This window comes from Zonotrichia leucophrys, chromosome 3 (genome assembly GCF_028769735.1).
Source record: "Zonotrichia leucophrys gambelii isolate GWCS_2022_RI chromosome 3, RI_Zleu_2.0, whole genome shotgun sequence".
Lineage (NCBI taxonomy): Eukaryota > Metazoa > Chordata > Aves > Passeriformes > Passerellidae > Zonotrichia > Zonotrichia leucophrys.
Genome location: NC_088172.1, coordinates 58170122 through 58185799, shown reverse-complemented (window position 1 = coordinate 58185799; position 15678 = coordinate 58170122). Strand labels below are relative to the sequence as shown.

The 15678-nt window shown below is 39.7% G+C and overlaps 1 protein-coding gene across 5 annotated transcripts in view; it reads right to left on the bottom strand.

Moving 5' to 3' along the window:
• Window positions 1-15678, bottom strand: part of GRM1 (glutamate metabotropic receptor 1) — a 182613-nt gene that overhangs the window by 144078 nt on the left and 22857 nt on the right. For all 5 annotated transcript variants that reach the window (XM_064708404.1, XM_064708406.1, XM_064708401.1 and 2 more), the window contains exon 3: window positions 569-818. In XM_064708404.1, coding sequence (XP_064564474.1) covers window positions 569-818 — 250 coding nt within the window. The remainder of the gene's footprint in view (window positions 1-568; window positions 819-15678) is intronic.

Below are 15678 nucleotides of genomic sequence, written 5' to 3'. Positions count from 1 at the left end.
AGCAATTCTGACATTTTAAAAACCAAAGCAGTCTGCATAATATCAGTGCCCCAGCTTTCAATAGCAAAGATCACAGCAAAGTGTACAACTGAGAATGCAAGGTTATAATCATGAGACTGGAAAAAAGTTCCAGTAATCAAAAAAACTTGGTAATTGGAGTTTCAAATTATGAGGGGTCGTCGTTACTCAAACACATAAAATTTTGTCACATGCCACAGATCATATACTGAAATCAGAATTCTTCACTCCCTACTTCAGGTCTAAAAATATGTCCATGAAACATTCATCTAGAGTGTGCAAAAGCACAAAACCAGTAATGTCATATATCCATACAAAAAAGTTATTAATTAATATTTAGTTCAGCAAAAGCTATCACCACTGATCAAACTGGCACACATCATCATATCTCCTTCCTGAGAATCTACTCTACCATCTTGCCACTTTTCATGCCGTAGACAATTAAATATGGAAATCACAAGTAGCCTAAGCTGCACAGTTCTGAAATCAAAGGCCTGCCTACAGGACAAGAGTGAGAGGACAGGCAGAGAAAGCATGCTCAGAGCCTTACCTTCCAATGAGCAGGAACTCGCCGAGCACCCCCAGGCGGCGCATGGCGATGAGGATGCCCCTGACGGTCATTCCCTCGCAGAAGCACACCACCACTCGGGCCTTGGGCAGCCTCTCCCGCAGCTTGCGCAGCAGCCGGTCAAAGCTCTTCTCGCCGGCGTTGCTGTAGATCTTGTCAGAGTGAGCAATGCAGAGACCCTCTTGGGCAGCCAACTCTTTGAAGGCTTCCATTCCACTTTCCCCATAATTTCCTATAAAAAAAAAAACCAAACTATTGAATTGTGATGGGAAAGTGATAGTTTCCCCCTCCAAAATCAAGCAGCATTAGCAGAAGGAAGAGCAAAAGAGATCCATTAAAGTGAGCATCCTCAGAGTTCAGTGGAACATCAGGCTATCCATGTATCAGGAGGTCTTAACAGAACTGGAGACTGCAGTTCTGGGAGGGGCTACTTACCTTGACTTACAACAGAGAGTAAAGTCTGTTAAACAAGGTAGAAGATAGGTAGAAAAGGAGACAGAATGGACAGTAAGAGTGAAGTTTTATTGACATTTCTATGGCATAACCCACAGCCAAGTTAATTTAGCAAAACAGTAACAGGAAAGGGAAAAAAAGATTTAATTCTTAGCTGTCTGCATAACATGCAGTCCATGTTCACAAAAGTGAACATGAATTATGGATGCACATTTAAAACATGGTCATCTGGTAGCATTTTCAAAGTCATACTAATTTGACCAAGCAATGTTTATGACAGCTAAAATTTAGGCTTGATGATGTGTCTCTTAGAATAGGAGACTTTCTAACTGAAAGAACTTCAGAAATAACCCTTTCGAAGGCAGAAATACCTAAACTGTGTGGTCCAAACTATGTATAAAACCTGATTCTCAAATTCACATCTATTTATACATTCAGCAAGCCAAAACAGTTTTATAAAATTCAGAGGACCTTCTCCTGTGGAAACAGGTGAAACCCCAAGATTTCTTTGAATATTTTATGCCTGACATGAGAGCAGGACTAATGATGAACACTCATCACGTAAGAGGAACAGACAGATTAAAAAAAACCCCATATCTATTAACAGTAACAAGAAATGGTTCAAAAAGAGAATAATTAATTTGATGTTATCCATATCCATAATGTTTCTTTCATCAAATGAGGGAGTAGAATCAGATATGCTGATCGCTTCTAGACCCTGATCTTTTCAAGCAAGGGGTAATTGGAGAGGTCCCTCTTCCCTGTTTCCAGCAACTGTTTGAAACAGCAAATTGCAAAGAGGGGGACTTCTGAATAAGGTTAATTTCTTAAAAAAAAATAAAACTTCTCAAAAGTGTAGTCAACAGAAGGAAAATACAGCAGGAGACAATTCAGGCATTCTGTATAAACCCAGCAGAAATGTGTGCATTTTTCCAAAAACATGGATCATTTTCCACAGATCAACACTATGCAGACACACTATGACAGTATTGTCATACTAAGTTGCAGACAAACCTGACAGGTCTAGTGTCAAACACAAAACTGAAGTTCCCCGGCCCTTTGCACTGAGCTGCCCTAGCTTCTCATAAATTTCAAATGCAGCAGAATGGCCTCTTTTCTAGCCTGTGACTCAACATCATACTCAGCAATCAGGTCAATTTTGCTTTTTTTTCTGTGAGCCAGAGGTACTCCTGAGCAGCAGTCCTACATGGGTGTGGGGAGGAGGGGAAGATCCGTGTCTGGTGGGAGCTCCACACCAAGCAGCCCAATCCCACAACCGTGTGCTTGGGTAAACCCTGTGGCCTTGCCATATGCTGAGAACAACCCAGGTGGAGCCATTTCCAGATATTTATAGGCCAGGACCTGCACTCACCAAGGGACTTATTCCAAGGCAGTACAGTTTGAGCCATGCTGCTTTGATGACTTGCCTCAAGTTCCAGGGTGAGGCAGGACAACCTCACCCCTGACTTGTCATTAGCAAGAACGTTATGTTTCAGCAGGATGTATTTCCAATTTCATGTGGAACTTTGTTCAACAGAAACTCCTTTGAAGCTAGTAAGGTTATTCTTAAAGTCCTATCCAAGGAGGGACAGGAGACTAAACTGAATAATGCTATTAGATGTTACAGCAGTGCATATTAAAAAAAAAATATATACAGCAGGTTTCTTACCCAAATTTTAAAGAAGGGTTCTGTCATACATCAGTAAAGCACTAATTTTGCTGTAGTTCAAGTTAACTGTTGCAAGAAATGAAAAATTAAATCCATTTGGATTGATTTTTCTCAACTTTAATTTTGATGAAATCACAATTATCTCAAACATAGTCAAACCCATACTAACAGTACAACAGACTACCAAAACATATGCTAAGAGAAAGATTGGTGTCTATAAATTCAGTAAGTGTGACAGAGAGTCTAGAAGGGAAAAAGCTAATTAAGATCAAGAACAACATGAACACAAGATGGAACAGGCAAAAAACAAGGCAGAAAATCTGCAGCTCTAAAGGAAAGATTTCCAATCCTTGTATGAAAGTAGCATAACAGCTGTCCAGTAGCAGCACAAAGAAGTCTGATGTCTGAGTGGAGCTTGCTCAGCCCACAAGAGCATTATGCAAAGCAGGTTTCTGCAACAGCCCTAGATGAGACTTGGTGACCCTGCAGGTTATCTTAAAATCTGTTTGCCATGCTCCCAGAGCAAGACAACATGCTGCACATCTTTCTCCTCCAGGGAAAAAGATATGAGAGAAAAAGAACATCTGACATAAGCTACATAGATTGTTCAATGCACACAGCTACCGAGGTATGGACAATGTAAGGGCATATATGGAATAGAAAGCACCAGTTAATTCTGTGCAATAGCCAAAAACAGAGCCATCTGTACCAGCTTGGTGGGTACATCCATTTCAATCCACACTCAGACAGCTGAGAGAGGAAACCTGTAATGAAAGAAATCTCTTCATTATTGTAGTCAGTGAAGAGCTACATCAGGGCCCCAGGCTAAGAACTTTCTTCCTTTGAAAGAGCCACTGAATAAAAGACCTAATCTTATCTGAAACTACCTTTTGCTACCAGGATCAGCTGTGAAAGGCAAAATAATTATTATTGTGATTTTCTTTCTGACCTCTACCCAAAACTAGGTGAGACAGTAACATACTTTGAGCCCTACACTTGGGGCTCAAACAGCCTTTGACATTTTTTAACCTCTTTTAAGGTCTGTTCAACTTGTACCCTAATCAAAAAATCACACATTTTCCCTGTATTCTTCATTCAGAGTCTGTACAGCAGTATAAAGGTAAATTCTAAACCTGCTATGACTGCAATTTTACGAAGAGGATTTTTATGACACTTTTCTTTCGGTGCCAAAGGAAGCTTTGCTTCACCACTGAGGAAATTCAAGATAAGGCCATTTCTGAGAGGGATCCACATATCTAAAGACACTGCTGAGAGTTACATATAGTGGTAATTATTCTCACTCATTGCATTACATGCCTTAAATATCTTAATAAAAACATTAGGATGCTGTAGTAAAAACCAGAGATGTTATCTTGATCAACAGAAGACATACAAAAGAAGAAACTAACAAAAAATTCCACCTCATAAATTGCTCCTGTGAGCCAGTAAGTATTACATTTGTGCCACAGCTATACTGAAACTAGCACTCTTTGGTTGTATTAACACTTCAGTAGTGTGGGGAGCAGAACCCATGAGCTCCATCTAAAAGGTTTATGTTCTTTTTCTTTATTACAGCTGTTTGGCAAATTTGTCCCCATTCTCTTTACCAAGAGAACCATTTGTTTTTCATTTACGAAATGAAGCAGAAACAGCTCAGCAGTGAGGTGCTTATGAGACTCCTGGAGCCTGTTTTCTTAAGAGATGCATAGAATGTCTGTGTGGGTCTTCCCAAGCCATATAACAGTGTGTTGTGTTTTCAGGGGTCTTGAAAACAAAAAAATGTGTCCCACTTAATCTCAATATTTGAATTAAACCAGCCATTGATTTATTTGGGCAATAACATAAGGAAATATGAATCATTCATATTTGAACTGAACATTTCCTTGAAATATAGGCTAATCACCATTTAAAAGAAGATCTCAAAGATGATAATGCTGAAGAGAAAGACTGAAACTGTGCTTTCTTGGTCTGCTTTAAGTGCCATTAGGAAATACCAACTACATTTTTAAGACCCATTTAGAGAGACTCCTAAAAACTGACAAAACCCTCAGCAGAGAACTCTGCCTGGAAGAATGCTCCAACGCACTTAAAATGACAAAAGGTAGGGAGCAAGAGTTACTTCACCCAACTCAGCCATGAGTAATCTCTTCAGGTGAGGTCACCTGTTGTTCACCACTAGGGACTTATTTGCTGCATTTATTCCTCTAAACCATGACAACCACTGTGGAGGTACAGAATGTAAGAAAATAAAGATAGTGCAGAAGGTAGTCTCACACCTGAAGAGTTGCAGCTGTACTAATCACCAAAGATTAGAAACAGCCCTGCCTTTAACAGGCCACAGCTGTGTCAAGTTAGAAGATGAGTGCTACAAAAGACTGGGTTAGCTGGGTGAGGAGAGCAGTGGGTGGGATTTGCTGGCTGTGAGGAAGAAAGAGTCAGTGCTGTGAGGAGTTGACCATGAGAAATCACCAAGAAGGCATAGAACTTTTGCAATAAGATGACAACAAACCACAAGCTGGATCAAAAGTGAACACACAAAACCTCTCATGTACTCTGCAAGCACACAACAAAAGTAATGCGCCAAATAAGAAAACCACAAACTCCAGTTTGACTGCAGGGTGCTACAGAGGCAAGTCATATTGCAAGAAAGTTCCCCTTTTCAAATTAACAAGTGAGAAAATATTTTTTGTCCTCTTCTTTCCTCTCTTAGTGTTATGATCTGGTTTTTTTCACCTCTCCCAAGCTTGTAAACACCTTGCTGGAGGTATGAAGTCTGTTTCATTTTTCAGTATTCACTTGCAATTCAGATTCACTGCAAGACATCTCTTTTACTCAAATAATTAACTACTTTTTGGCAGAGAAAATAAGATAAGAACAAGAGGACTGCATGACATACCAGCAAGTAATAACTTTTTAAAATCTTCACTGCTGCAAAGGCAAATTACTTGAGAAGAGCAAAGCAAGGACATGATCTGATTGTCAAGTTAGTCTCTGACATATTGCAGTAAGTAATTTGTAAAAGCTAGTAAGAGTCATTTGTAAAAACTAGTAAGACAGTAACTATACAGTAGTCAAATACAAATCTGAAAAGACAGGAAAGTTTGGGACCACTGGACAGAAAAGAAAAATAGGCAGAAAGAGCATTAGTTTTCTCTCCTGTAATATGGTATGCCTCCATACGCGACAGGAGCATCTTTGAGTAAGATCAGTAAACATGAGAAAATTGAATTCTCTACTTTTAATGGATTTGTTACAAGTACCACATTAAGTAATCATGGGTATACTGCTAGTTGATTACAAACTAAAAAATTTCAGCCATCAGATTTAAGCTAGTATGTTAGTAACAAGTGGGGAGCACATACAGAATCATCTAACTTTCACAATCTGAAATGACAAGTAGTCACTTTCTAAGCTGCAATAATTCAGCCGCTCACATCAATTTGTCCACACCTTTGATTGGTAGAGTTACAAATAAAAGTCCATATTTATTCCCTGAAGGTACCTGACTGACAAAATAAAACTCCAAAAAGTTGTAGAAATGGATCTGCCAGTGTGTGTTATTGTGGTCTATCCCAAGCATAAATGCTGTGTTCATAGAGAGCAGCCTTGCTGGCACACAACTTCCTGGGCCATCAAACTGACACTATACAGCCTCTGCCAGACCTTGTCACTGGGAAAAGGGCAAGGATCCAACACTTCCATGTTTCCCCAGAATATCTTTTTCAAGGCTATCCCACTGATGTCAGGAGGGGCTACATTTTACCAGTTATAAGTTATTCCAAGTAGGATTTGTTTCTTCTTTTTCAGCGAACTCTCTACACCTAATGTTGACTTTGCTACCTAAAACCCTTTACCACACAATTTCTTTTCAGAGTTCAGATAGAAAGTTACGATGAGAAAACTTCCTTTGCTCAGTAAATTTTACCTCAGGTATCTTTAAGGGACAACTTCAAAGAAAGTAGCCTATGAGGGTACTTCACAAACCCTAAAGTACTGGCTATTTTACAAAAAGTAGAATTCTGTGTGGATGTGAGCTCTGTTTCTGTTACCAGTCAGGACAAAACAGCAGAGAAAACATCAAAATTACAAACTTCACTTGACCTAAAATCTCAGTCAAACTGCAAAGCTTAAAAGGAAAACTGCTACCACTTCCTTCATTCTAAGTGGTTTACAGAGGAAGGAACAACCCAAAAGCTGCTTTATAAAGAACGCTGAAGTGGCTATTTCAGTTTCTCTAGGTAGAGTGGATTTGAAGAGAGAAAGAAGTCCTGTAAACATTGGCCCCTAAGGATAGTTTAATACAGGTTGAACATCACTGCTACTCACTAGAGGTTTTCCCCTGTCCTGAAGACCAGCTGAATTTGTTACTGCCTCCTATCCCTTCGATTAGGTCCAGCTGCCCATCTCCTCAGTTCTAAAGTTGCTTTTAGCCTGCTACCATGCATCAGTATCAAAGTCCTCCTTACCACCATCATCTTGCCTTCCAGACCAGCCCATGGCTCTCTGGAAGTCAGTGCTTCCCTTACATTTCCCTAGATGTTTATCTTTGACATTGTCAAAAGGACTTTGTATTGGATGGAGGCCTTACCATCTTTTGGCTAAGGAGAAGAAAACTCATTATTTTAAACTGAAACTACACTGCAAGCACTGTGTCTTCGTTTAAGCTTAGGAAAGTTTTTTTTATTCTTTCCAAGCAACTGCACTCTAGCCCTACAAAGGCCAGAAGGATATGTTAAATGAATGAACTGAATCATCTTTAGTACACTACAGATCTCAGCCATCTGTGCTTACAGCCTGTTTTCTTCAGGCCCTTCTAGAAATGCAGAAAGTGAGCTGTTAAGGCCAGACTGTCTTTTTTTCATTTCCGAGTTTTTCCTAACCAAAATTGAGTACAAGGGATTTTTTTAAAGAAAAGCTGAAATGATGAATTAGATGACTATTACATCCATTAAACAATAGACTATAGCTAACATAATTAGAGAAATGAGATTATATTTCAAAAAAGAAAACTTACATAATTTTATTAAATGCTAGGTTAGTTCTTGTCACTAATTACAAAGTACATTTTGCCAATAGCTCACCACAGTGATGTGTTACCTCAGTAAAGAAGACACAGAAAAAGGTACAATTCTGCCACTCAGTAAAGTGGTTATATTTCAGCCTTCATCCTGAAAGCAGCAGGTGCAATATCTTGAACAACTGCTTGATATTCTTGTCAGAAATACAGCCACAGGTGAAGTCAGCCTGAAGTAATGAGACTACTAATGCTAAATGACACTTCCCTAATAAGACAAATGCCAAAATGTGGTATCATGCCGGTTTTTCCCTAAATGTATTCAAAGTATACACCCAGTGATTATTTATAATGTATCTGTCGAGGAGTTTGAGAGGTTTATATTCTAATGAAGCTATTTCAGCTCCAAACCTAGCTGACACACACTACTTTTACCAAATTTGCTTGCTGAACTTCATCTTTCTGTTCTTATCAGCAAGGGGCTTTTCTTCATAAAATATTAAAATTAATCTAGTAATGCCTAGCATTAACTGTTGATTGGTTCTCTTGGTTGGAATCAGTAGAAAAAGGTCCCACACTTTTTTGTGTGTGTTTCTTGATGAGTCTGGGGAAAGTACATGTAAGAATAAAGTTTCAACTCCTATAATAATGTCTTTTTGGTTTAAGCTTGCTGTGAATATTACACTTAGTAAAATCATTTACAGAAGTAGTTATAGCAAGGATACCCAAAAGTGACATCAAAGTAGGAGAATAATATTCCCTTTTTTTTTAATATGAGGAGAAATTTCAAGAAGGAAAGAAGTATATCCGCAGTTTTTTTAATATGAGGAGAAATTTCAAGAAGGAAAGAAGTATATCCGCAGTTCTGCTCATGCTTTGGCAGTTTTGCAATTAGATTAGCTCACATCAAGCACAAGATTTAAAACCTTGAGCAATCAAAAATCATGCATAAAAGTACCCTATATGGAGGTTTGAACATGAATTAATGAAAATTTTAAATCATATTTCTAGTAGTTATCTGCTTTCTGAACCTGAGGACACATAGGAATCATTTTCTGACCTTTCCTTAAAATTTTGAGAGTTAAAGATGGCTATTTTGTTTTAGTGACTCAAGATACTCACAAATTATATGTTTTTATGGGCTGTCACTTAGAAGTTCAAGCATCATTAAATGCTCCATAAAGAGTCAGCAATACTATGACCACTTCCCAATAATCTGCACTATCAATGACTTCAGCAGGTATCTGGAAAGGATGCTAGAAATTAGGTTATTTTCTGAGGAATATTTTGTACTCATTTTCTTAGGAAAGAGAAGTTAGTGTTTGGACCTACTCCCACTGAAGTGAGATTTCAGTGGCAAAACTATTGGATATTTATTAATTTTTAAGAGAGACAAACTAATAAATTTTATTCTTCACTGGCTGTTAAAACTCATTATTGAAAAAGAAGTCAAAAAAGCTACTGAACTACAACCCCAAAGCTAAAAGTTCATGACCTTTAAGGAAATTTTATCTTACATATAATTGTTAGACACTGATACATTCTGTTCATTTGACTCACAGCTCTAGCTGTGAATTATATTACATCTGGAATAACATATAACTGATAAATTTTAGTCTTTTGCCTAAAAAACTATACCTAATCTTATCTTATCCATCACAAGAGAAACTGTGTTATCTAATTGGAATAGAATCCTGCAGGTTTTACAAACCAGAAGATAAATTTTTTGATGTATGCTTTATCAAATCTCCGAATACTGTAGACTTATTATTCAGAAGGATATTAAGCTATTTTAGAAATAATTGTGGTTTAAATTAAATATGTTTAAGAAAAACAGTGACTGCCTTGGTGTACAAGTCTATTAAAGGTTTTTATGAAAATGAATATAATTTCATAACATTATGTGAAATAAATTCAAAACAAAAACCAAATTCAAATCCTGAGTTTGAAAGGCACTCTCAATTATAAAGTTGAGGAGAGATAATCATACCAGCATTTCCAATTGAGTTCATAACTGCAAGGATTGACACAAGATAAATGTTTGAGTTACACAGTGTTAAATGTCATGTCTGCTGCTGAATGGTGAAGCATTTGAAATACCTTTTCCCAAAGGCTATTGCAGTATCTGCATATGAAAAGATGATTTAATGTTGGGAATACAGGCAGAGCTAGTACAAGAAATTAATGTAAAAGCTGAATTACCACAAGTAAAGAACAAATTAGTAGTTTACTTTACACAGTTCCCACAGAGGTAGTATAAAAGAATGAACTCTGGAAGGGCAGTCTTGAGAGGTAGGAAAAAATGGCCACATGCAAGTAGGAGAAAGTGATAAGCCTGAACACGTGAGTTAGTGAGATCCTGCACCTGTGCAGCTTTCCAAGGCTGCACCCTAGGGATGACACCTTGGACAGGTTGAATCCTCCCATATCCCCACCCATGTCCACATTCAGGAATGCTCTCAGGTCACCTCCTGTGCTCCAGGACCTAATGGGAGAGGCCTCAGGGTTGGCAGGAGGCCCTTGCAGCACTCCTGATGCAGTTCTGAAAGCATCCTCGAGGAGGTGAGGGCAGTGCTGCTACACAGACCTGTAAAATTGCCTGATGGAGGGAAAACAGAAGGACCTTTTCCTGGGTTAAGAAATAGAAAAAAAAAAAAAAAAAGACAAATCACGGAGAAAGGTGAAAATACTGGGTTTTTTTCCAAACACTGCAGACTCTGAAGTCTTGTCTACTCTACAGCCAGGGCATACAGATAGACCCTGAGGAATGGCTTCTAGGTACTCACAAGTTGTACTGCCATCCAGAAGGTCCCAGGACCCTTCTGTTCTCAGCTCAAAAACAACCTGACCCAGGCATGTCATGCCATCATGGCTTCAGCTTCTCTGTCCTCACATAAACCTTCCTGGTAAAATGCGCTGAGGCCAAGGAGCGGCCCTCAGTCAAAGGCCCACAAAATGCCTGCAGGCCCCAGATGTACCAGGGAAGCTGGACAAGCCCTGCTCGCTCCCACCACCTTGACTTTTCCCAAATTGTCCCTCTGAGGGCCAAAGCCCACAGAGAATCTGGGCACCAGCAAGGTGGCCAAGGGGAGCTGGCGCTGGTGCCATGCCCTGGGACACGGCAGAGCCAGCAGAGCGGCCATGCTGGCCCTGGATGAGGCTGTGGCATCCTGGCAGCTGAACCACCCTTGCTCCCAGGGCAGCCTGATGGCCGGGCAGGCTCCTCTGCCCCACCACATCCTGGTTATTGGGAGGGGAAGCCAGGATGAGAAGGAGAAAGAGAACAAGGGCAGGGAGGCCCACAGATGGAGCGGGGGCAGGTGCGACGTGGAGGAGAGAGGTCGAGACCGTGCCTGCACTGAGCACATCCAAAAGCAGCAGCCACTGAGGGCAAGGCAGCCGTGCTTGCACAGCTGGCTGAGTACAAGCTCTCCAGGAACAGTGTCAGCCACTGCCAAAGCAGGCTGTGAGGTGGCAGAGTGAAATGCAGATTTGGGTGGCCTGCTGGCCTTAGCTTCGGCACCCCGCTGACAGTGAAGAAGCAAAGCTTTTGGCCTTGACAGTGCCAAAGGGCAGCATTGACATGGCTGGCTCTGATCTCACATCTCAGAGCCAGGAAAAATACATCTGCAGCTGTTCAGATGTGAGCTTCATGGCAAAAACATTATGGGGGGACTCCTCAGCCATTCCATATGGTTGTTCCAGCATTGGGAAACAGCACAGCCCACTGTGTGCCAGGAATTTTGATGAAGGTATTCATCAAAGAGTGATTCTCATGGTGTTCAATATTTCTGCCATGACTGAATCAATAAATGATTGACATAGATGCCTCTTGATCTTATGACAGCATGTGTGGTAGGTCTGATCTGCACACTAAAATATTCCATATATTTCTTGACAGCAACAAATTTTTTTTTGACAACAACGTATATAGCAGTTCAACAGATGTACTTCTACCATCAGGGGTGTCAGAAAATCCATCCCTAAAGCACTGACTGGGCACCATGGGCATATATGAGAGACTTAAAAATCATAATTGCCTTAAACACTATCCAAGATGATTAACGAGATCACCAAAGGGCAAACTTTATTAAGAGGCTGCTACCATCAATGCCCACCCTCTCACCATCACTGTCATCATCATCCCACCCCAAATATGCCTCCTGGATTTGGGTAATTTGGACTGTGAGCTTACCTGACAGGAACTCAAGATAAAATAAAGGTAGCACTATTGTTCAATTATCTCTGGTCTGAGGAGAAGTAAACAAGGCTGAAGGAGAAGAATGTGTCCACAAGGAAAGCCAGATCCAGCAGCTGTGCTGAAAATCAGCTCTGGCTGGGTTTGGGGCAGGCAGGTCATAGTCCACAGACTCATTTGCTGAGGCCAGGTTTGCACTCTCCCTGCCAACCAAGGGGGAGGAGAAGAGTTTTTGTGTATGACGGCAAAACCTCCCATACAGAGGGGTTGAACACCCATCACCAGATGCTACAAGCCAGATAAGAAGCAGATCCTGCAGAGTCTTCCCTCATACAAACTGGCTCAGTTGTACAACTCCTCCAGCCGCTGGGAATGTCACATTCACACAGGACATCCACATGAGAGGCAGGTGTCTTGTTTTAAAAAGGGTCATGAACCATCAAAGACCCCAGAAGCACTCACCAGACGCATTCCTAAGGCCTTCCACAGATCCAGAGTGTGTTGCAAAGACAAAGTAAAACTCCCCAGTGCAAAGGAAGTGTTTGGCATGTTCCCTTGGATATCTGAATGTACTGTATGTTTCGTGGGACTCCCATCATCAAGAGAACCAGAAAAGGACAAATAGGACACGGCTGGATCCACAAGGGTGGTGAATATCTTTCTACTTAATCTTCTCTCTGTCACTTTTTTTTCATTCTCTCCCACCTTCCTTTTGCTTTTCCTATTTCTTTCTCTCTCTCTCTCTGATCCAAAAGCACAAGACACTACAAGTTCCATTTTGACATTGTATAACCTGACATCACTAATCTGCCTCTGGTATGAAATAGCATGATGTTCTGTGACAAGATGTAAGCAAGAATGAGTGAGAAGATACTGAATCTTTCAGATGTATAGAATGTTTTCAGGCCAAATATCATCAGCTTCTTGTATCTAATCCAGATATAAATTAGTGAATTGGTGCTGATGGAAAGCATGTGAGATAAAAACTAAACAATTTTTCAGTTTCTATTATATTGGACACTTTATAATTTCTTTCTTTGTTCCTTTCTTTTATTTTATTTTTTCAGGGAAAAAAAGTTCACTTTATCTTCCAATTAAAGTAATTACCATTAACCTTCAGTAACACAAATCGGTGTTAAGCAGAGGTGTTAGGTTGGCCAAGTGTTAAAAGAAAGGAAAACTAAAAGAACAGAGAAGGTCCTTATGACAGCAAGCTCATAAAAGTTTCATAAAAATGTTAAATAGATGGAGAGGAAAAATAGGTCTTCTTAGAGAAAAAAATCAGCAGTGCAAAGGCCAATGCAAATTCTCTATACCACTGAGGTTTCACATAAACTCTTTCTCTCTCCAACAAAGTATTTCTGGAACTTAAAATAAGATCTGTTAGTCTTATATAGAAGTCTCACATAATCTCCTTTCCTCCATAATATTTGTTAGATTTGATGACTGTTAGTACGGAACCAAGATTTCATCAAAATAGCCTGAAAATACTAATGCTTCTCCTGCTATTGTGGAAAGAAAATAATAATCCTTCTTAAGATGTAACTAGAGATATACAAGTCAGATGGTACTTTGGATGGCACTGATATGTCCCTTTTATTAATTGTACATGTTTTCCTTTTTTTCCATGCAATTGAATTGTTTGTTTTATAGTTTGCATGCACTTGTCCTTTGAGGAGCTGATAATGACACTGTGATCTTATTGGACACCTTCAATGAAATGAGGTTTGTCTTACTCTATTCTGAAGAGCACTCTCCTGTTAGACTCTATGATTAATTGGATTAAAAGAGTGATGTTTCTGTATGTAATTGCATAAAGAAACAAATCCATGTTTGTTCCCAGCTGCTTGGAATAGGGAATTTCGGGGCATCTGTGAGTGTGCACTATATGAGAGCAGAGATGCTCAAGGACTGGGTAGATGCCACTTGCATGACAGGGATTCCCTCAGAAGGTGCAGAATGCATTAAGCAGTTTCCTTTTCAGTAGTGTTTCCCTGTTTCCAAAATGCTGGTATATTTTCACCATCTATGTATTCAAAAATACTGAACAGTGTTTTTGTTTAAAATATGGTCTGGATGCAAATTTTTCTCTGTCTCCTTTGAGACTGTTTGAGCCTCAGAAGGTAATACTGAAATTAGCCACTGCTCATTGCCTTTGGTATCGTCAGGATTCAGTTCAAGACTTCCTGATTGCACAGAAAAAACATCAATGGGGAAGGGAGAGAGAAAAGACTGTCAGTCCAAAACCATACACAAATTGTTGTCACAGATTTCAGCCTACTTCCTTCAGGGATTCAGTTAAAATCCCTCTAGGAAGGTTACCCAGATAAGAAGATAAGAAACTCCTTCATGTATGCAACATGAACCAATTCCACGAGCAATGCATTGCAACTCATTCCAAGCTGTTGTTCTCCCACTTGGAGAGCAAAGGATGCCCCCAAAGGAGGTCTGGGCTGACTATCTGAGTAGCACAATGGCCTCTCCCCCACTGTCACTGCAGTCCCTTCCCAGGTGCGGAGGGGAGGGTGTGGATGTGCTTTTGATGTGTCTGGGAGGGTGAATACAAATGCAGAAGGCTGCTCTTGAAATGTCAGCCTGACGACAGGAATTACTGGCACAACCGTGAGCAAGCCATTTCCTGCAAAACCATTGGCAACAGCAAACTTCAAAATTATGGACAGAATTTGTATTAGCTTAAAGTACATTAGTTAGACTTTTCTACAGTCCGCCCTCCTACGTAACAACAATTGAATTTCATATTTTATGTGTACGAGATCTGGTGTCTAAGATTAGCTTTTCCTCAAAAACATATCTCACATTGCTATGGTATTTCCAAATGAACTACAGTCTTATCCTATACATCTGTCCAGGTTTTAATATAATCAGAAAAGCATATGGCTATGCATATTAACGTACTATGAAAAGGACATGCATTAGGCAGACCTCAATTTTCAGCTTTGATAACCTGACTATTTATAAGCTGTTGGAAAGCATGTTAAATGACAGAGTGAGGACAAAAAAATCTACTGTTTTGAGGATGCATATTTAATTTATTGAATCTGGGTTCACATGCATATATAAGTGCAAAACCAGAAGAAGGAGTTGGGACTTATATTTCTGACAATTTAAAAAATGCTGTTGCAACTTGATGCAGGGTGAGGCCAAAGGATGAGGGTTATGTAAGTCTGGAGATTTTTAAAAATATCAGTAAGCACTCATCTTCTCAGTTTTGCCTCTCTTGGTTCCAACATTCCTCTATCTATTCCTTGGGTGCCTGTTACCTGTACAGAATCAAGAGGACTGTATTTCCAGCATATACAGCAGTAGAGCAGGGCCATGTTTAAAAGCACAAAGGTATAGTTGACAAAAACCTCTCATAGGCTTTTGGGAATCTAAGAGATAAACCAATTATCTTTTGAGATTAATTAAAAGAACCCTCAGTGTACAGAGTGGAAAAATCTAACAGTAGAAGAAATCCCCAGAAATTGTTACTGAACTTTGGAAAAACATGAAATACATCTTATTTATGAGTGAAAGAGCTAAGGCAAGGTTACCAAAGAATCAGAAAAGAAAAATGGCCCTGTAAAAAAAGCTTTTAAAATCTGCTAAAGGTCAGTTGAAATGAAAGATATATCTTCCACTTCATCAAGATATATCTAAAAATGAAATGTGCTCATTTCTCCGACCCCTGTACGCGCCATTCACTTAAGAGCTGGACACAATCCTTGTGTGTGCCTTTCAACTCTGAATATTCTGTG